This window comes from Xiphophorus maculatus, chromosome 9 (genome assembly GCF_002775205.1).
Source record: "Xiphophorus maculatus strain JP 163 A chromosome 9, X_maculatus-5.0-male, whole genome shotgun sequence".
In the NCBI taxonomy this organism is placed as follows: domain Eukaryota; kingdom Metazoa; phylum Chordata; class Actinopteri; order Cyprinodontiformes; family Poeciliidae; genus Xiphophorus; species Xiphophorus maculatus.
The window spans coordinates 23,764,768-23,786,037 of record NC_036451.1 but is presented as its reverse complement, the minus strand read 5'-3'; the positions used below and the strand labels follow the sequence as shown (position 1 = coordinate 23,786,037).

At 41.0% G+C, this 21,270-nt stretch overlaps 1 protein-coding gene across 2 annotated transcripts in view; it reads right to left on the bottom strand.

Moving 5' to 3' along the window:
* The window catches only part of prdm5 (PR/SET domain 5), a 54,266-nt gene extending 43,373 nt beyond the window's left edge, over positions 1-10,893 (bottom strand). Inside the window, exons 1-8 of one of the 2 annotated variants that reach the window (XM_005812741.3) lie at positions 10,473-10,893; positions 9,751-9,834; positions 7,260-7,382; positions 3,117-3,285; positions 2,844-3,021; positions 2,474-2,566; positions 2,264-2,385; positions 1,543-1,622 (exon numbers count right to left, since the gene is read on the bottom strand). In XM_005812741.3, coding sequence (XP_005812798.2) covers positions 1,543-1,622; positions 2,264-2,385; positions 2,474-2,566; positions 2,844-3,021; positions 3,117-3,285; positions 7,260-7,382; positions 9,751-9,834; positions 10,473-10,571 — 948 coding nt within the window. In that variant the 5' untranslated portion in view covers positions 10,572-10,893. The other variant, XM_023339119.1, reaches the window with a different exon arrangement.
* Positions 10,894-21,270: the final 10,377 nt, after the last annotated feature.

Sequence of the window (21,270 nt, the reverse complement as noted above, 5' to 3'; positions counted from 1 at the left end):
TAAATTTCACAAGACCTGTTTGGATGAGCCAGTGAAAGAGGAACCAGCCCACTGCTCTGTGTCGCCCAGCATACATTTGCAACAAATTGATCATAAAGTGGGGGAACAAATGATCACAGGAGCACATAAAGCACTGCAGAACGTGAGATAAAGAGGTTAGAGTGCGTTACAGACGGCGTACGGCGGGATGGAAACGAGCGAGCTGGAAGAAACGGCTCCAAAGAGAGAGTGCTGTAAAAACTGAGCGAGCTGAGTAAATCCTCAGCAGATCCAAGCCTGTTCTCCGTCAGGCTGCATGAAGAGGAGCGATATTTAACAGCTGTCACCGGTCCGGAAATGTATTTAGATCTGGACTTAGACTAGGCCATTATACCACCAGACCATGCTTTTTTTTTTCCCCCGTATTGCTCTGGTGGGGGTTTCGGGGTCGTTGTCGGGTCCCGGTCTCAAATCTTTCAGCAGTTTTTAACCGGTTTTATTTCGGGAGAGCGATTTATATAGCTCCATAAACTTTGCCCTGTCCATGCCGAACAAAAACATCCTCTCGACGCAAAGCCACCATCACCATGTTTCATAGTGAGGACGGTGTGTTCAGGATGATCTGCAGTTTTAGTTCCAGTCACTCAAGACGTTTTGTACCACAAAGATACATTTTAGTCTCGTTTCACCAGAGCCCTTCTCCACAGTGGGGTGGTTTCATTTTCACTGAACACACAGTGAAAAGTGGCATTAGTTAGGGGTAGGGATGCAAATATTCAACTTACAAGTAATTGTCTTTTAATATTTTGTTAGATTAAAATTAGTTCCAATCAATTAACTAGTTAACGTCTGCTCAGATCTTCTTTTAGTGTTTTAGTTGGGCTGCGACCTGGAAGAGGGCGCTGCTAGTCATCTTTAAGCGGAGCCAGTCGATATAGAAACAAAGATGGCAGAGCCATACCAGAACGGGAAAGAGAAACAGGCAAACAGAGTTCAGCGTGGGATACAAAATGCTCTTTACGCGGTTCTGTTTTGAAATGTAAACACTCGACAAGATCCCAAGGTTTCATTTTCATAGCGCTCATTCAACCGAGCCACAATGACGGAGCAGCGTCAACTTTTCAACCAAGAACTACTGATGTGATACGAGGGTGAGGATGTGATGGCAGAGGAGTAGAGGGGGATAACGCAGAAAAATGGAAACATTGTGGGGGAAACAGCACGATGAGAATAATCAAGGTTGATTTCTGAGGGTTGCCGTGAGTTAAAAGGGAAGTTTTAACATTTCTTCAAGAGCAACCACAGACTTAGCATCTCTGTTACTGGGGGTCAAGTGTTTCATTTTTTATTTTTCTATTCAGTGACCTGCGAGGTTCTTATTTTGCTACATTTTATAAATATCTCTTATGTTTGATAACGTGACAAATCAGCATTTAACAGAGTTGACTTATAATGATGTTACAATTTAATAATGTTTTTTTTAATTCGCCAAATGACGGGTATCACAATAAAGACCACCAACCTGAGTACGTTTGCAAGATGCTGTGTTTGAGAACGTCTCACCTTTCTGTGCTCCTGAAGATTCAGAGAAGAAGAACATTTTCTGTTGCATATGGTGCAAGTGAGTTTCCGTCGTGCACTTCCTTAAAAAAAACAAACATAAATGACAAAAGTAGAGCCAAATTTATGAATGAGCATGGATCAATAAAAAAACTGACCAGTTTATGATTGCATGTACAGTAAACCCACTGTTTTGTAAAGCCTTTATCCCCATTTAAATTACCAGATCAACATCTGTTGTGTCTGATCCGCTCCCTCCCTCGCCCACACACACACTCTCCCCATCCCCACCACGTTTTTGGAAAAGAATGAAGGCCCGACTTTCGGCTCCATCAGCCTCTCAGATGAATATCTTAATCTCTCTTTGATACGCGATTCATATCCGAGGCTCTCGCAGATTCCGCGCTGCCCTACATCCCATCATAAATAGCTATGAAAGCTCAATTATCTGGCGGAGCAAAGCCGCCCCAGAAAACACAGGTCAGCAATTACGGAGCTCATGTAATTAGAGACGGGTCTTAACACTGGAGAGGTTTTAAACTGATCGAGGTCACGTTCGTTTTTTGCCTTTTTTCGTTCCTTGAGCGTTCATGGGCAAGCGCGTTCGTTACATGAAAACAATAATTGATGGGGCGGTAGTTGTACGTGAGTGCATCGGGAGGAGCAACAGACGGAGAGCATCAAAGACAAAGGCACCGCGCCGAGCGCAAACACAGATTCCTACCTGTGTGAACGTTTCCTTTATGTTTCTTCAAAGCGTCCTTGCTTTTGAATCGTTTTCCACAGCTTTCCGCTTTGCATATGAACCTGGCGTCTCCTTTGCATGCTTCCTTGTGCTGTTCGAAACTGTGCAACGGGAAATATGGAAGGGAAATTAGGAGGAACGAAATAATTCAGTTTCACACGCAAGAAGGGGTGTGTGTGTGTGTGTTACCTGGATTCTGAGCTGAAGGTGTTGTGGCAAAGGGAACACTGATGAGCTTTAGAGTCGCCCGACGGGTCAAGTGACTCAGAACAATGTAAAACGCTGAGGAGGAACCACAAATGTAGAACAAATCAGGTGCAATCATGAAATAAAAAAAAAAAACAATATAACAACAGGAATTGTGCAACCCACAGCTCGGCATCTTAACTCTCTCTGTTTGCTGTAACAATGTTACAATGTTACAGTGTCTAGTCTTATAAAAGACTAGACGCCGTCCTATTCCATGTATTTAAGCTAAACACAGGATTTTTCTATATTTTTCAGTCTTTGATTACGCTGCTGCCTAACAACCAGCTAAGTGACAGATGAATAAACCCACTGGCGCTGCAGAGCTTGTTTGACAGGGAACTTCTTGCCACAGTTCCTGCATTTGAAGTCCTTCTCCTCGGTGCTGGGCCTCTGGTGCAGACTCTGGAGGTGCGCCGCCAAGATCTCCTCACTGGGGAAGCTGCTCTCGCACAGCAGGCAGGGGTGGTCCTCCTTCTTTATGACAAGTTCTACACAGATATGCAAAGACGTCACTCACAGAAGAACCCAAACGGGGTTCCTTTCTCGTGGTTTCGTACACCGATTGAGAGCGATTTGAGTTTACCCATTTCCACAAGATGTTTGGCCTCTTTGCTGTTCTCGTCCTCGTCTTTCACGACTTCTTCCTCCTCCTCCTCCTCCTCTTCTTCCATGTCGCTGTCCAGGTAGCCAATCAGGAGCTCTGTGTCTGTCTCTATGTCATCCACGGCCAGGTAGAAGATGTTCTCTCCGTCCTAGCCCAGAAAACAGAACGTCGTCACGTTTGATAAGGCATTGCGATAAAATGGGAGTGTATCGTATCGTATTGTTTCTCATTTATCGTGATAAGATTTTGGTTTATTGTTGTCACAGTAAATTTGAATTAGGGATATTTAAAAACCCCTAAAACCGTCCTCATTATCAGGATTACTTTTTTTTTTATCCACTGTTTGCTCAAGAAGAATATCAATAAATATAAAAAATAATAAATTCTGTCCGTTAAGGATTAAAAGGTTCTGTTAGAAAACATTAGCAAACACGGAATATGGACTTAGAATTTCATCCCGATATTTTTTGGTAGCATTGTGATAGCAATAAAGATTATAATGAAAAAATAAACTACTAGGGTACGTTAAAAAGTGTGATTTATATCTATAAACTGCGCACACTAATTGCATTTAACCATATAACCATATCAATTTCTTGATTTTTATTGGTGATGTTATGGAAAAAAACAGTGACAAAAAGCAAAAGAAACTATTTATAGAATATAGAATAGAAGTACTTTATTCATCCCAGCAGGGAAATTACTTCGCAGTTACAGCATAGAGACAAGACAAGACAAGAGACAAGACACAATAACAACGTCCGGTGTGTTGAGTCTGGAGTTTGGCTGTGGCAGAGCTGATGACGTCACAGGCCACCGCTGCATCAGCTGATGGGGGAATGTAAACAGCGATCAAAATGGCAGACGTAAACTCCCTCGGTAAATAACACGGCCGCATTCCCACAGCCAGAAGTTCAATGTCCGGGCTACAAATCTGTTCCTTCACGTTAACATGACCGGGATTACACCACCTCTCACTCACATAAAGTGCAATCCCGCCGCCCCTCTTCTTCCGACTCTTGGAAAAGTCCCTGTCCCCGTGCACCAAGGAAAATCCAGGAACCTCCACACTGTAGTCCGGAATAAGCGAGTGCAGCCAGGTTTCCGTGAAGCAGAAGATACAGCACTCCCAGTACTCCTTCTGGGTCCTAACCAGCGCCGTGAGTTTGTCTGTCCAATTTACCAAAGACCTCACGTTCCCCACAATAATCGCCGGCACCGCTGGCCTGCGCCGCCTCCTCCTCTACCTCCGTTTAACTCCAGACCCGCAGCCCCGTCGTCTCCTCCGTAACTCCTCTGGGACCACAGGCCCGTCTCTGGGCAGCAGCAGAGGCCCACACAGCGCAATCAGCCGTTCACACGACCAAACAATGCCGCTACTCCGCTCGGCGAGGTTCTCCACAGCCAAGAGTAGAAAAAGTAGCAGAAGAACGCGGAGAACATCGACAGAACCACATCCAGCCATTGTGGAAAGCCCAACTGATGATCCATGGGTTCTTCAAGCACGGATCCTTAATCGGTTACAGCAAATATACACAGACAAAAACACACGACGGGAGCTGCGTCTGCAGGCAGCCAGCTGCGCCGGCGCCATCTTGACGAACGAATCCTGTCTAATAGTCCTGTCTGTTTAGTTTTTTTTTTGTATTTACAATCAGTAAATGAAATTTATCATGAACACAATGAATCAAAGTTACTGGAAGCTAATCCCAGTTGATGGGAATACGGACGGAGCCACATACGGCAGCAAAGCTTTCTGTCTAGGGCGGAAGTTTACTTTCCAGAACGGCGCGAGCTAAAAAGTGCACCCAGAGACATTTCTACATGTAGAAATGGCCTAGTCAAACCTCAAACGGTCCAAGAAGCAGCAAGACTTGCAGAACACGGTGGAACGTAGAGACAGAAACACTCTGACCCGGTTCTAGAACATTTTATTTTACAGTCAGTCTACCGAAGCCTGCCGGGGGTGGGGGGGACTGAACCCATTACACCCAGACAACACTCGTTTAAAGCCTGATTGAGGCCACAGGGCAAAGGCATGGAACCTTAAAAATGTGTTCATTTACTCTGCTTGTCCTGAAAGGTCATGTTAATAAAATCAAACCGTCATTTTGTTTTAATTATAGGATTCTAAATGTACATAAATAATGATTACCAAGAGGAAAACCAAACAATAAATGTCACTGTTGATGAAACACAGAGGTCTAACTCACATGCGTGACCTTTAAACAACCAATCACACTGTGTGTTCCAGCATTAAGGACAGAAACTTGGCCCTAAGACCTAAGTGTTCATGTTCTTTTCTTTCCTTCTCTATTTTTCTTCTGTCATGGGAGAGCTATCTTTTTTCCTTCTTTTTCTTTTGTCTTTTTACACTAAAGTGCAAGAGGTGAAGTTTATGAGCCAGAGCTCTGACCTCACATGTTTCTCTGTCCCTTCAGAAATGTCGTTTATGTTTCTCTTTTCTTCTTCTTCAATTCATCTGATTTTTATTTATTTTTTTGCTAGGAAGCTGCAGACCTGGCTACTGTTGTTGACACATCATTTATCACAAGAGTCATATAAAAGATATGTTTTCTCAGCCATTTAGGAATACAAAATTGAGATAAGGAATTTTGCTTCGTATCCAACTTTTCACCCCAAATTACACTCGTAATGGTTCCAACATCTGGCTGCAGAGGGACGCGGCGTCCAAGGAACATATTCAGACCATAAGCATCCTTTAAGCAAGCGATTGTATTTGTGAAACATATTTTTATAATATAAAAAAAATAATAATAATCGTAGCTGTCAACGAGGATTTCCTGTCAGTTGTCAGTGTTTGCTCCAGGCTTGTCTGCTCCAGTTCGTATGAATGTAAATTAAATTCACATGACCTCTTGGTTGTGTTTCTCGGTGCTACGCAAAAGTATGTCAATTATTTCACACTTTGTCCTTTCACAACCACACATTTCAGCCTATTTCTGAGGGATTTTATGCGATGGATCAACACGAAGCGCTGCGTGGCCGTAAAGTCCAAGGAAAATAAGACGTGATTCACATTTTATTAACAAATAGGTCATAAAAGTGTCTCGAGCGTTTGTGTTCAGCTCTGAGTCGACACTCTGTAAGGACTTCCTCTCACGGCAATAACAATTTTTTTGTGGCATTTCTCTGACAGGTTTCTACGTCTATATACATTTTTGCATAATAACACAAGCTAATATTAATAATGTTTTCGTGTTCTCACAATTAGTATTTTTAGGAGTATTCTAATATCCTATTTTCTGCTTATGAATAATTTGATTGGCAAAGTTTTGATGGCTTTAAATAAACCATGACTTTTTTTTTTTTTTTTACTTTTTGTAATTTTCTAAAATTGAACTACAGTATTCATATTTTTACACATAACCCATGGTGTAAAGTTTAGAGAATATGTGACATGGCTTAAAAGATGAAAAAATATGAATTTGGGAAAAATAACTCGCATCTTACGGCGCTTTTGCACAAGCAAATATCCTTCTAAGCTCTAATAAAGGACACATTTGACATCAGAAGTTTAAAAAATTTGCTCATAAATGAATTACTATTACCGCTTGATTAAAGCAGTGGGTTTTTTATATTTTGCGTCCCATGTGGCCCAGGTGTGAGCTTCTCCTCTCCCTTTCACTTATCTTTACATTGTAGCTTCCAAGCAAATCACAATCATTTTTCACTTCCAAAGGCAGCTGGCTGTAATGGATTTTATTTAGCTGCACCAGAGTGAAGCGGGTGGAATACAAAACCAAGCCACACTTTAAAGATTTTTGGAAGGAAACATTTTTTTTTGAAAGCCATGTAGTCACTTCCTTCCACTTGACTGTTACGGGCTACGATTGTTTGAGTCTGTCAGGTAAAATCCAGACGAAACACATTAAACTTTATGGCTGTGACGCGATGAGATGAGGAGAACTCGGAGGAAAATGGACGTATTTGCAACGGCAAACGTCTGCCCAAAACTACGAGGAAAAAGCGAACATTTTGGATTATTCCAGGAAAGCGCTCGAGGCAAAGAGACACGTTTCTTTACTCCCCTATCCTGCAGCCTGTTTTATTGATCGCGTTAAGGCTGAGGGATTCATTGTCTGCTGAGTGGAAATGTACCTGAATGGCTGCCAAGTTCTTCTGCTCCTGTGAAGGCGCCTGATGGACAAACCGCAGCCAGTTGGCATGGCGAGGATTACTTGCATCCAGAATATACAGAACATCCCCTTTACTGCCACGAACCTGAAAAAAAACAGAAAAGGAAAGGAAAGAAAACAGAGCGACTGTGAGAGCTTTCAGAAACGAACAACTGCTTCTTTTTTTAGCTTCTTTCTCCTCCCGGCTTGATGCCTTGAAGATTGGTCCTCTGCACAACAAAGAGCGCTGGCCTTTCCCGTGAACACCTGGTCACTGAACGCAGAACAACAGATAACTGCAGCGTTTTCGCCGCGGGTTGTCACCAGCTACTTCGCACCCAACAAGTGACGAGAGTCAGCCTTTACATCGGCTTTGGCTCATTGATCTGCTACGTAATTAAATGTTTCCTTTATCACACAGAAGCAGAGAATCTCTTTGGTTAAACCTGCGTTTTTGAAGACACCTGTGTTCTCCGATAAAGGATGCATTTTTTTTTTCTACTTAATTCCAATGACGTTTCCGTGCTAGGGCTGCGAACTCTGTTCACTTTTTAATTCTAGATACTGTTAATTATAAAACGTTTACGCATGATCTGTCATAGCTGTTAGCTTAACCTCACATCTGTACTGTTATAGTTGACGTTTTTAATAAATTTGTTTTGTGCAATAAAACTAACAAAAAACAAATAAATGTCATTGCACAAAATCAGCTGAAAATTCAAACTTTTCCTTTTTTTAAATTATTTGTTTCTATACAGTTAGCCCTTTATATTCATGGCTAGTCTTCCTCCAAAAGTTTTTCCCTTGCTCTCATTCCTCCGATCTTAAACACGCCAACATCTGCTGACATCTGGCTTTTGAACGCACAGGGAAGCAGTTTGATTGGCATTGGGATAGCATGAAATTTCTCCCCAGCTGTCATGGGTATTTGTCAGCTCTGGTCAGCGTTGATGGAATAACGACCTGGAAAAGGAACAAAACAATCTGACAATAACATATTTATAATCGACAGCAACGAATCACGGGGGAGGAGGCAATATAATAATAATTTAGATCAATCAGGTGTATTTCTCCCAACAGCTGCTCGCTGTATGTGGCAAATGAAAAGGTATGTAGCGTTAGGTGATGTTTCATCGTTAGCTTACTGCTTTCTGCTCTGCCCCAAACTGAGCAGGTCGCCGTGACAGCTTGAATTTTAAGTTTTTGAAGATTGTGTGCTGAAAAGTGATTTATTCGGCTTATTATTGTTATGAAAGAAAAAGGTCCGTATCCGCTTTTGCAAAATGAGAACGATCCAAGCGCCTCATTACAGAATTACGGCACACGTCAGTAAAACAAAGCTCCAATGTGATCAAACGCTCAAATACAAAGTCCTTAAACCAAATCTATCGTTCCAGGCATCACCTGAAACTAAATAATAAGCGCCACTCTGACAAAAATATGTCTTTTTATATATTCTTATGGCAGTTCAGTGGCTGTCCTACGTAAAAAAAAAAAAAAAATTAAAGACAAATACTCTATTTTCTGTCAATTCAAGCACATTTTTTTCTTTGATAATAATAATAATAATGATAATGAAAATTCTTACTTACACTGCTTTTGAAATACCAAGATCACGTAAGGAAAAACAAATTTCAACATCATATGTTTATTTTAAAAATCCAATGTTTAAAATAGATATCTGTGCATATTTTAGGCCCAGATTGGACAGAAAATAGCGACACAGCTGATCAAGAGCAACACTGTTGTGTTCGTTTAAATGAAAAAGTAAAACACATACTTGTCAAACTAAAGAAAAAAACCTAACAATAATAATAATAATAATAATAAACAACAAACTGTTTGTAAAGGAGTAAGTATTAAAAGATTTTGAGCATTGAACTTATTTTATGAAATACAAAATAAAGAAAATATCTACTTGTTTTTTAAACAAACATGAAATTTGAATGATATTTCATGGTTGTAACTCTGGTTTTATATAAATATGCGTATCTTCCAACATGGGATGTGGGTCCACTGTAAAAACAGACATGGTTACAGTACGCACCAAAGCATATTTATGTTTGAGTGGTCCAACGAAAGTCCAGGCTTAAGTCTAACTGGCACCATCTGTTCAATGTGACTGGACTATTTTTGCAAAGAAGTAAAGATGTGGAACGCTGGAAAAACACACCCCTAAAGACCTTCAGCCGTAAACGTACTCAACTCAGCAGGGTTGAACACAAATGCACACCACACTTTTCAGATCGGAGCATGAAAACTGATTTCGAAAATAATTCCTCCTTTTACTTCGTGGCTGATCCACTACTACATGTTCCAACGTCCAAGTTACCCAGATGTTTCCATCGTCGCGTAACGATAATCCTTCACTTATTACAACTAGTGGGGGCGTGTTGGCTTTTTGTTTTCTTGTTTTAGTGTGTGTGTACAACTGAACGGTGCGCAGCACAGCATATAGTGAACGGTTCATTCACCTCCCACATCAGCCTGGTGTCCGAGCTTTCATCCAGCTCACTGGGCAGCTTTTTCTCACCGGCGAACGGACCAAACTTTTCCCCCTGGAGCATGAAGAGAGGGAATAAGTTCAGTAAAACAACGAAAACACGGTCATGGGAGACTTACGTCAACACGTACACTGTTAACGTGATATAGAAGTATAGTAAAAGACATTTACAAGGGGCGTGGTTAAAAGTTGTAACATTGTATTCAGCTACCACCTCGTATTAACAATTTGACAAAGCGACTCCATCCCCGCTGACGCATGAACCCCGTCATCCTCTGACACGTTTCAGAACTTTAGGAGTCTCCTCTGCATATACAGGAGCGTAATGGATGTGTGTGTTTTAAGTAAAATGGCGCTAAAAAGGTTGGGGAGGGGGGAAAAAACCCCAAAAAACCAATGGATAAATGATTATGAACGCGGAGGCGCGAGACAGCTTCCTCGCGGACGTGACTCCATGGAGGAACCGCTGCAGTTACTGTAGCTACGTGGCATCTAACGTCACAGCAGCCTGGAGCTCACAGCGAGGCTTTGACAGCGACTGAGAGAAACAAGGCGAGCAAACAAACTATCTACAGCGCGACGGGGAAAAAAAAAAAAAAAAAAAAAAAAAAAAAGCTTTTTAAAAGTAACTTCAAAACGCCTCCGGTGTACAAACTCAAACCCATTAGTCGTCGCAGTCGGAAAACCACAAACCTTTTTCACTCGCCTCGCCGTGTAAAGACCGATTCCATCCTGGACCTTTGACGATTTCAGAGAAAACCTGTCTGGCACGTACATACCCAACATTGTCATCACTTGGAAACGTTTCCTTCAGTGATAACTAGTTGGTTGTTTTGTGTGTCAGCGGCAGTGGAGGAGCTTTTGGCGGTTTTGAATTGAAAGCAGAGCGTTTCTCCTCAGAGCGGGTCCAGGTTGAACCTCTCTGTTGGTCCTGCTTGTGGAAAGGCAAAGCAGCGTCCTGATTGGTCCAAAGTTCTGCAGCCGGGGGGCTACCTTTCTGCCCTGCTGCACGCCGCAGCCTGCGTTTCTCCCGGGCTGCACCGAAGAGGCTGCTGCTTCTTAGCACAGCAGCTGGGTTGTATACACAGCTGCAATGGTGACCGGTCTCAGTGGCGTGGTGACTTCCCAAAAAGCAACTAAAAACAGGAAAAGTTAGGGGATGGAAGAAAAAAAAAAACTGAGTAAGAGCCTAGTAAGCAGAGTTGGGTGGCAACTAGTTACATAAAAAAAAAATTGATTTACTTTTATCTGAAAAAATTTGCTTTTAGAAGTTGTTGTTTTTTTTTGTTTGTTTTTTTACTACGCTGTACTTTTTACTTTTACTCGAGTAATTTTATTATGACGTATCGCTACGTTTACTTGAATACAATTTCTGGATACTCGACGCGTTGTGTAACTTCACTGAATGAGGAACAAACATGTTTTAGCCAAAAATCCACCAGACAGACACACACGCCTGCAGTTTTTGTTCAAGTTTCCTATGTTCTTTTATTAAAAGAAACTAATTAGAGTTTTTTTTTACCCGATTTTGTTATTTTTTTTATTACTTATATTAATTATTGTCATTCCCGCCCTTAAAATACCGAAATTTCCACTTAACTTTATGTCTTGGTCCGTCTGATGATGTTATTTTTAAATATTAAAGAATTGATAATTTCATCAGTTGCTCAGTACTTGAGTAGACTTTACTATACTTTTTTTAGTCTTGCTTGAGTAATTTCTTGGATGGCTACTTTTTACTTTTACTTGAGTAAAGACATGTGGAAGTACTGCTACTCTCACTTGAGTACAGTTTTAAGTAAAATGTCTTTGAAACATTGCAAATTGAAACTATTGTAGCATTATTATTGGTTTTATCACTGAGTAGCAATTCATCACATGTTAAAATCTTAATTTCTAAGCTAAAACTTAATTTTATTTTTTTTTTTTTTGCATCAGAGAGCCATAATTCTTCAGTTATCTATAAACAACAAAGGAGTGGTGTAATGGCAAGTATATAACCCCATATGTTTTTGTTTTGGTTTGTCTTTATGACATTAAATCAGAATAAACTTTTTCTGTTTTAGGTCAGTTAGGGTCGCAACATTTCTGTTAGCTAATTGTTAAAATAATTAATAGATTTTTAAGAATTTTTTTTTCAAACTTTGAACTGTACATTCCAACATAACTATGCCTTCAACCCATCTGGGAAAGCCCAGATGATGATGTTGTGACTTTGCAAGCTTATTGAATTTAAATGAGGCACAACGGTCAATGTACAGTATTTTAGGGCAATGCTTCTTCCTTTTGCGATATCATTAAAAACTCTGAATGAATCAGCTGGTGTGAATAATTTTGTGATAACACTTCTAGATTCCTCAAGGTGCCACATTTATGAGTTCAAACTATTACATGCAAATGTAAACACGTCCAGCCGTACTCAGAGGCGTTTTGATCCCATACGTGCAAATCTACGCCAGAACAAAATCTGGAGACGTTGTGAAGCAGCTAAGAGAATGTCAGTATTTATAGCGAAGCTCCCTGAAAAGCCGCTCAGAGAGGAAGAAGCCATGACTCCAAAAGCAACAGAAAAGCTGGCGTACAATTCCACAAAGACCATTCTTGCACTTGGAGGAAAAAGGAGAGAAGCTTACAAACCTGAGAACTGTTGGTACAACTTCAAATGAGGTTCAATCTGGGATTATTCTGCAGAGTTTGCATACTCTGAGCCCCACAGTCCAAACACAGCTCTGTTAGGTTAACCCGTCTCTCTAAATTGGAGCAAGTATGAATTTGTCGGATGACGGATGGATGAAATCCTGAAATCTTGCTGAACTGTCACAGTCATACTTTGAAAACTTTGTTTTTTACCTGAGGCAGCACTTTCTATAAAAGGTTTGCGAACCCAACCCCTCCCCCCACCACCACCACCACCCCCTCAACCCCCTCTAAAAAAAGCAAATAAAACACAGAAGCAGCCATTTGAAACAGAACTGATACGGGGGGTGTCCCAACTACATCCCGAACCGGAGCCTAATGAAGGACCTCCAGAGATCTGAGCACGGTTTTGCATCGGTACGTTTTTTGGCCGAGCTCGTCAGCTTTATAAAGAGGAATTGGACAAACGTCAAAGAGAAAGGTGTGCAAGGAAAGTCCAATCATTTCCAAGAAGACTTGAGGTTTTTTATTTTCCCCAGCGGTGCTTTGAAGGTGTACCAAGGACTCTTTGACATAGATGAGAAAGAACTTCATGTTCACTTGCCCCACTTACCTTTAGCGTGAAATCAAACGTTTTAATGTTCTGTGTGTCTTGGCTTGAATTCATCTGTGGTATTGTGGTTCTTATGGTTCTGGCCTGAAGCCAGCAGCAAAGCAGCCTTATGGTTGGTCCCACAGGAAGATACACGACAAAACAAAATCATACGCAAACAGAAATATACTACGCTGAATGAAATCAGGAACTCATTTCTTCTCGATCAAGCAGAATAATGAAAATAATACTTCTCATTGTGCTTAATAGCACACGTTTGGGTGGTAAATCATCCCTTCCATAGTTATTGTTCAGTGTTCAGAATTTTTCAGCTGTCTTGTTCATTAACACACATTTCTCCTGGCATAATTCCACACTTTTCCAGACTCTGGTTTCATTCCATTCCTAAAATAGTAATACAAAACTTTGCTACGATTTGCTTATAGGCCAGGCTTTTAAAATAAAATCTGGAAAGAAAAAAAAACAATCACAAATTGAGATGGACAAAATGGATGAGAAAAAATAATATTTTACCACACTTTGTATTCTTTCTACGTACTCGGAGGAATCTAAGTGTGCTGCCACTAGTATGTCACACATACCGCTACACACGCTTGAAAAATATTTCTTTTCATGTACCACTTTCGTATCACCTTTTGAAAATGCCGATGACCAGGAGTCTCAGCTTGTGTTCTCTTTTTCTGAGTCCCAGCAGTTTTGAGCTTATTAAAAAATATGCAAAGAAATAATGTTGTAGTTCACCCGTTCTCCCCTCTGTGCACCGCCCAGGTCCGTTTACCAGTTCCAAAACCCCTCAGTGTAATGCCCACAAATGACCAAATGTTACAAGCCATGTAAGTCATACAAATGGAAGACAAACAAAGTGACATTCACCGTCCACTCAGTTCACCTTGTGGATGTAACCAAGTGAGGCAAAGATTGTGGTGTGAATATATTTTATTCTCCTCCTCATTCGGTACCCTCCCTGAAGGTTAGTCTAATCAGTTTCATTTTGTTTATGTGTGACTGTCGCCGGTCTTATGTGATATGGTTATGTAAGCGGCAGAAGTGTGTGTGTAAGCAGATGAAAGAGATAGAGGAAAAGACACAGAATCCGTAAACAATAGTATTGTTTAAACAGAAAACAAGTCAACGATCATCAGGACTTGACAAAAAAAAAAAAAAAAAAAACACATTTCAAACAAACTTTTTCTATTGCATTGTTTATGTGCACACAGATACTCTGCTACTCTGCTTCTGGCCTTACCGTGCACAAAATGTACCGTATTCTGTGGAACATCATGTTGCGTCACAACTTTAAAGAATCGTGTTGCTTTAGCTGCGTCGCTATCTGTATTGCGCATGCGTACTGGGAAAAGTGGTGTGGAACTTAAAGTCGCCTACTGCCTACGTTTGCGACAGATGTTGCGTCTTATTTTATTTCTTAAATAGTCATTTGCTGGATTAATCAGAAAGTAGGTCGAGCTGCCTTCAGTTGGAGCCACTCCAAGTATTCGGTTTCCAGGTGAGTCCTGAGCCGCGTAGACCACAAATCTGCAGGCGTTTGACAGAGAGGAATATTTGGTGTGTGAGAAAATAAGTTAGCATTCTGAACACAGATGTCCTCACTGTGTCACACTTCCTGTAACCACTTTGTATTATAGTGAGGCGGGGGACGGGGGGAGGTTAAAGCCTATCTCAGCTGTCAACTGGCGGGAGGATGGATTATAAACAGTGAATTAGTAAAAAAATAAAAAACATTAAAAATGTTTTTGCTAAGCTTATCTAAAGCCTCTAATAGCTTAAACAAAACACAGAGAGATCAGGTGACTCTTAAAAGCAGGGGTTAATGGAGCCGACATTGGACAGAAGAGTTACACTGTTGTTCTGACTGCTGTCTTCATCCTCTGCGACAAACAGTTTCAGCTACCAAGGCTGGCTTTATTGCGCTAACCTTTCTATCAGATTGAGCATTGAGCATTACAAACTCCTCCTCCCCGCCAACGAAAATGCACAGGGGATTCAGTATGTGTTCACCTCCTTTTAAATGACAATGATTTTCAAATAACAACACAATGCTAAATCACTTAGCCTGGCACATCCTGAAAACAATTCTATGGAAAAACAAGCTAATCTGTTAGAGGGAAAACTGTTGATTGCAACTATCATAACCTGGAGGAGAAGGAAATTCAATTGCACTCAAACACACATTAGCCTTGTTTAAAGCAGCACACAAAATGTGTTTACCCTGCTAGTTACTTTCCGCTGTGAAACGTTTGAGGGCTTCCTTTCAAGCTCCATGTTAAGTCACAGCATCTCAATGAGATTGAGGTGAGCTCAGACTCAACCCAAGACTTCCAGCGTTTGGTGAATTTCGTGGTGTATGGTGGGTAATCAGCATGATACGGGACCCAGATCTGCTTTAGCTAAGATACCTTTACAAACGGTTTCAATCCTTACGCAAGCGTACATTCACACTGTAATAGTGATACAGTAATAAGCAGATCAATAGGCAGGTTGGGGTTAAGTGCCTTGCCCAACGACACATCAATAATTTGAGTTGAATCTACAACTTTTTTGGATGACTACTCCCAAGGGCATGCTGTTGGACCAATGATGGCGCTTTAGGATTTTTGGAGACATCTTTCAGCATCTTGTCGTCTGCTTTCAGGGTGAACTTCCTTGTACAACCAGACATTGAATACAGGCAGTAGTTTGGAACATTCTCCACTTATAGAGCATTTTACATACAGTGTAGAATCGCTGATCTCATATTTATACACCGATGTGTGACTGTAGCAATTTCAGTGGAAAGAAAATTATGGGGTGTCCTAATTTATTCGGCATCGGGAACTGCACTTCGCCTACTTTAAAAAGTATATTACTCAGTCTGATTGTTAATTTTTCTTTAATTTTTTGATATTGAAAAACACGGCTTGTCATAAGGTGTGCTAATTTGTTTTTCACATGAATGATACTGAAGTTTTGTGGGTGAAACCTATTTATGAGGCTTGAAAACTTTTCCAAAGCACTGTTGTATTAGGCCTATTTAAGAAAGCGTAGGTTAAAACCTTCAACAATTTTTTGTTTGAAGAAGTCGAAACTACCTTGTTCAGTTAAAAAACGAAGAAAAGACCCGACAATTTAAAGGATGTAAAAGAAAAGCGCTTTAAACACTAAAGAATGACCAAACAACTTATAAATACATTGCCATAAATTGCTGAAACGCTCAAGCGGATCTCACATGTTCTCCGCCATTGTCGATCTGTCTCCGCTCACCTTGATTTGTTGACTTTCGCTGTACGGACAGAGATTAGCATCATCTCCAATCACTCACTGCTTCTGTATGCTCGGTTTTCGGGACACCTCTTCCACAAACCTCCAGCTCCTCTTTAATCTGCCCTGGTTTAGTGTTCCGGCGGTTCTGTTTACTGCGTTTGGACCCTGTGTTTATGCGAGTTGCTTCCTGTTGGGCCGCGGCTCTGTGCCCAACTGCTCCGCGATTGGCCCAAATGACGAGCGTTGGTCGGCCATTTCGGCGAAGGCCGAGTCACGGTGCGCGTGTTTACGAACCGGTGAGTCTGAGTGCACGAGCTGCAGTTTAGGAAACGTTTCCATTTTGAAGTGGTGGTAAACAAGCCCTTTCATTCCTGGGACGGATGTCTTTATCTCAAACAATTACATGTGAGCCGCCTGGAGTCACATTTCTGGTGTGTGTGGCGAGTTAATCCACAGCAGAGGGAGTCCCACCTCGGTAACAAGTCTTATCGCGGTGTTTTGAAGGTCTTTGAGTGCATTCACAACACCTACGTCCTGCTTGGTCCGCTGCTCTGCCAGTGACTCGGCCTTTTAGGGCAGAACTATTTAATGTCATGACGTTCCTTTTTACCTTTAGAAGACCTCTAAAGACCCTCCAAACCATTAACTTTCACTCTGCTTTCTCTAAGATACCGTAGTTATTATCTCTCCACCGCTGATATGTAACACCTGCACAACAAGACGGAGAAGATCCCACAGGGAGATCCTTGCCGCGCTGCAAAAAACACAAACTCTTACCGAGAAATTTTGATCGATTTTCTAGTGCAAATATCTTAGTACGCGTGACATAATACAAAGATTACTTTCCGGCAACAAATAGGTGTTTTAAATGAAAGATTTCCTAATATTGACTGAAAAGTACTAATTACATTGGCAGATTATTTCACTTACGGGGAAAATGTTATGAGTGAAATAATCTGCCAAGGGAACAAGTTCGCATTCTACCTGAATTGGGATATTTTGGCCTCATCGTGTCTGTGGTGAAGGGGACTTAATGGGTCTGACTAATTTTTCACTTTCCACGAATAATAAATGTGTCAGAGCTGCAGTTTTATGCTTTTGCAAGCCATACTGGTTGCAGCTGCTGCCCTTTATTGTGAAATTGTTCACGTTTTGTATATTTCTAATGTCTATTTTTGTTATCTTTGTTTACTTGTTTGCCTTTTATGGCGTGTGCTAATAATGCCTTTCTTGGCATTATTAGAAAGAGGTCTTGTGAAAGAGGTCTTAATCTCAATGGGTTTTTATGTGGTTAAATTAAGGTTTAGTAAGAATAACATTTTTAAAACTATTGTTTTTTTTTTATTAATAATAAAGAATTTTGATTAACCGACATGTATTTCATGTAGTTTATTAAGGTTTGGCGCAACGTGTAGCTAATTCCAAAGAGGTTTTGAATATCACCTCGTCGAATTTGAACCCGAACCAATCGAACGCTGGAACCGAGCCACTCGGTGGCTAAGCTGTAAGCGTCTCAGAGGACCAGGAACTGCAAAAAAATAAACAATAAATAAATTTTAAAAAACGCATTGGTTTAGGACACAGCAGAGGAATGAACTGCGCTGAAATAAATAGTCGGGACTTCTTCTTTTCTTTTCTTTTTTTCAAAGTAAATATTTTCACTGAGGGAAAACCTCACTTTGGCCAACATACAAGTGGTTTCATACGAGATTTTTCCAAATGGATCTGTGCATTCTTCTGAAATCTCCCAAACCTGATACTGTAGATTGAAGGGCCAGACCACCTTTTGTTTCATGTTTCAGAAACCCTCACCGCAGCTCCCTTTTTCAAGGCTGCTGCTGCTGAATAGCCGGCAAACCATTTCCTGAGGCTTCGAGGCCACTGGATAAACGATGTTTTCATTTGACAACCTCAGGTCGCCGCTGCAAGGAGGGTCTTCAGAGGGAGCCCTTTGAAATTACAGTACTGATGAAGCATGAGAAATTACAAGCACTTAGATGTGATTTCACCAGCACAAGAGAGCAGAGGGGGGGACCACCCCCTGGGCAGATCAGGCGAGAGGGAGCGGTGGCAGTAAGTGGACACACACACACACACACACACAATCTGAAATCCCATTTATGTGCAGACATCTCTGAACCCCAACCATGTTCTTATCCCTTAATTTTTCTCATGTGTACAGGATTATTTGGTTACGGCGATAAAACGGCGTAAATATAAAACCGACCTTGCAGTTTAATATGCAGCAGAACCGAATGAAAGTTCCACTTGTGAAGTCAGTCGTTTCTTTTTTTTGTGAACTGCATGAATTATCTCAATGGTAATCAGCAGTGATGAGCAATGCCCCAGGGCCACTGGTGCCTCTCCACCCTTCCTGGGAATGGAGCTCTTGGTCAGCACTGGTTTGGAAGGAAGCCTCGGATTTCTTTTTTTCTTTTTTTAGCTGAAACCTCTAAAATCAGGGCTGAGTGGAGTCGAAAACTGGGTTGGACTTGATACTTCAGTAATTAATCTATCTCCCGGAGAAGTTGAAGTGAAATCATTTCAGTTTTGCTCTCCTCATGCTTCCTATTTGTGTGGATGTTCAAAATTTATAAGCTCATGATCGGTTTTCACACTTTAGCTGCACCAATTTAAACCAATTTGATTGCTGATTAATGTTATTTTTATTTCAAATCCCCTCTAATTCACCTTCTCCTTCAATGCCAGTCACCCAATCAGTCCGACAGTGTGGGTCTGACCCAGGAGATTTACTTAGCTCTGTCCCAGTGTGTCTGTCTGTTCCTTGCCCTCTTTTCACAACTTGCGCTCGAAAGCATCGCTCAGCTCTCAGTTGAGCCGCAAGTGCATTTTATGTTCATGTACACAAAACACACTCACAAATGCCAAAGTGCAAATGCTCTTTAAATAGAGCGAGTGGGTGACCTTGGGCTCTCTGGCTGCACTAACGCATACATTTCGCAAAGCAGAGATTTTCTGCTACGTTAGCCCTAACTCAATCTAAATATTTGGAAAGAAACAGATCTTTAAAAGTGCTCCTTTATTTGTGTGCTGGCTTTATTTCTTGGCTGCACATCGATTACGCAACCTCCCTGTTTCACCAGATCTAAAGGTTCTCTGTTGGATTAAGATCTGGTGGCTGTCATGTCACTGGAGTACAGCGAACCAGTGAAACCAGCGTGAGAGAATCTGAGCTTTGTTACGTGGTGCTTTATCCTGCAGGGAGCGGCCATCGGGAGATGAATTTGTTACAGACGGACATGAGCAGCAGCGATGCTCAGGTAGGCTGTGAAGTTTCGTGAAGTTAGCATCCTCAGGTAGCAAGATGTCGTATCATAAGGAGGTTGTTCATGTGAATGAATTCCACAGACTAGTGAAGAACTAGTCAAGATACATTCAGTTTTAGGTATTTCAAACAACTCAAACTGTTTGTGTTAGTTGAAAGTAATGCTATATAAGCTAATTCTAATGCAGACAATTATTCTCTTGTTCAGTCAAACCTTCACTAGAACTAGTCAAGACGCTTTCTGTTTTAGCCAGTTATAACTACTTCAAACAACTCAAACTGAAAGCGTTCATGTTAGTGGGATATAGTGCTATGTAAACTGATGCTATGTAAGCTAAATACTAATTTAGAGAATTATTCTGTTGTTTAGTGGAACATCCGTATTTCTGTGTGGCGTTTCGTGGGTTGAGCCTTCTGCTTGTATCAGTCCACTGGGTAGGATCATGTCTAAACACCTGCAAGACCCAGAACGTAATTTCCATCTTGAATGCTTCCGCACCACTGACATCATGAAGCAAAACCTAAAGGTTTTTCCCATTGGAGGAACTAGAGAGGAGTAACAGCTAATCTGGCAGAATAGCTCCATTTCCATTAGAAATATGCACAAAGAAACAGGAATGCAATTAAAATCGCATGTAAATAAGTGTGCTCGTGTGATAAGTCATTAAAAAACATGCCATGATCCTCCTACTACTTCCTGTTGTCTTCTTCTTTGTGGTTTGTGCCAGTAGCAACAACCGGTTGTTGATCATGTGACTTATGTAATGCAAAAATAAGCGTTTACGTTTCAGTTTTGAAAAATAAACCAATTTCAAAACGGCAAAAAAAAACACCTCCTCCTAGCGGCAAACCTTTTTATCAAAAACATTGTTTTTTTCAAAATGGCCATGTTTCAATTAAGCAACATATTCCAAAATGTCAAATTGTGCCGTTATATAGTCAGTGGGAAAGCAGCAAGAGATACACATCCCTCAGTTTTAATCAGGATAACTTCATGGAGGAACACGATAATGAAGTTCCTCCACGAAGGAACATTTTGCACCACAGTGGGACTGTTAATATCTGCTGCTAACATGGAAGTCAGATGAAAAATAGTCTACTTAAACACACATAAATCTTAACCCTTCTCATAATTACACACTGCTTCACTATCTTTGTCAAGCACTTTGAAAATTGATCCTGCTGCTAAAGTTCCAACATGTGTGACACCAGGAAGTCTGTTCGTATGTTTATTGAAAACAGAACAAACCCTGTAATTAGATCACAAAAGTTGTTCGGACATACACTAAGGTAACTTAAGAAAAAATAAAATAAAAAGATTTATTTCTATAAAGTATTTAAGTTCAAAGTAAATCCAGGAACGTAGTCAAGGATCCAGATTCTGCAGATTCTACTAATTTGTACTTTGTGAGCTTTAAAGAAAAAAAACAAGCTTTAAATTTGAATAGCAGTCTGTCTAATCCAGAGTTGGACACATTTGAACTGAGTCCTCCGAAGAGGAAGGTCAGGCCCACATTAGTCCACATATCCACACGTCTGCGGCGGATGGAAAAGCTCACTCTTGTCCGACGCGGCCAAGAAAAGCAGCTATTTCTCAAAAAACGGCCATGTTTCCATCCTGACTGATTTTGGGTAGCTGCGCTCCCAATTTACCGCCACAGTTTGCTGTCAGTCACGGGGGCTCCTGGTTGCAGGAA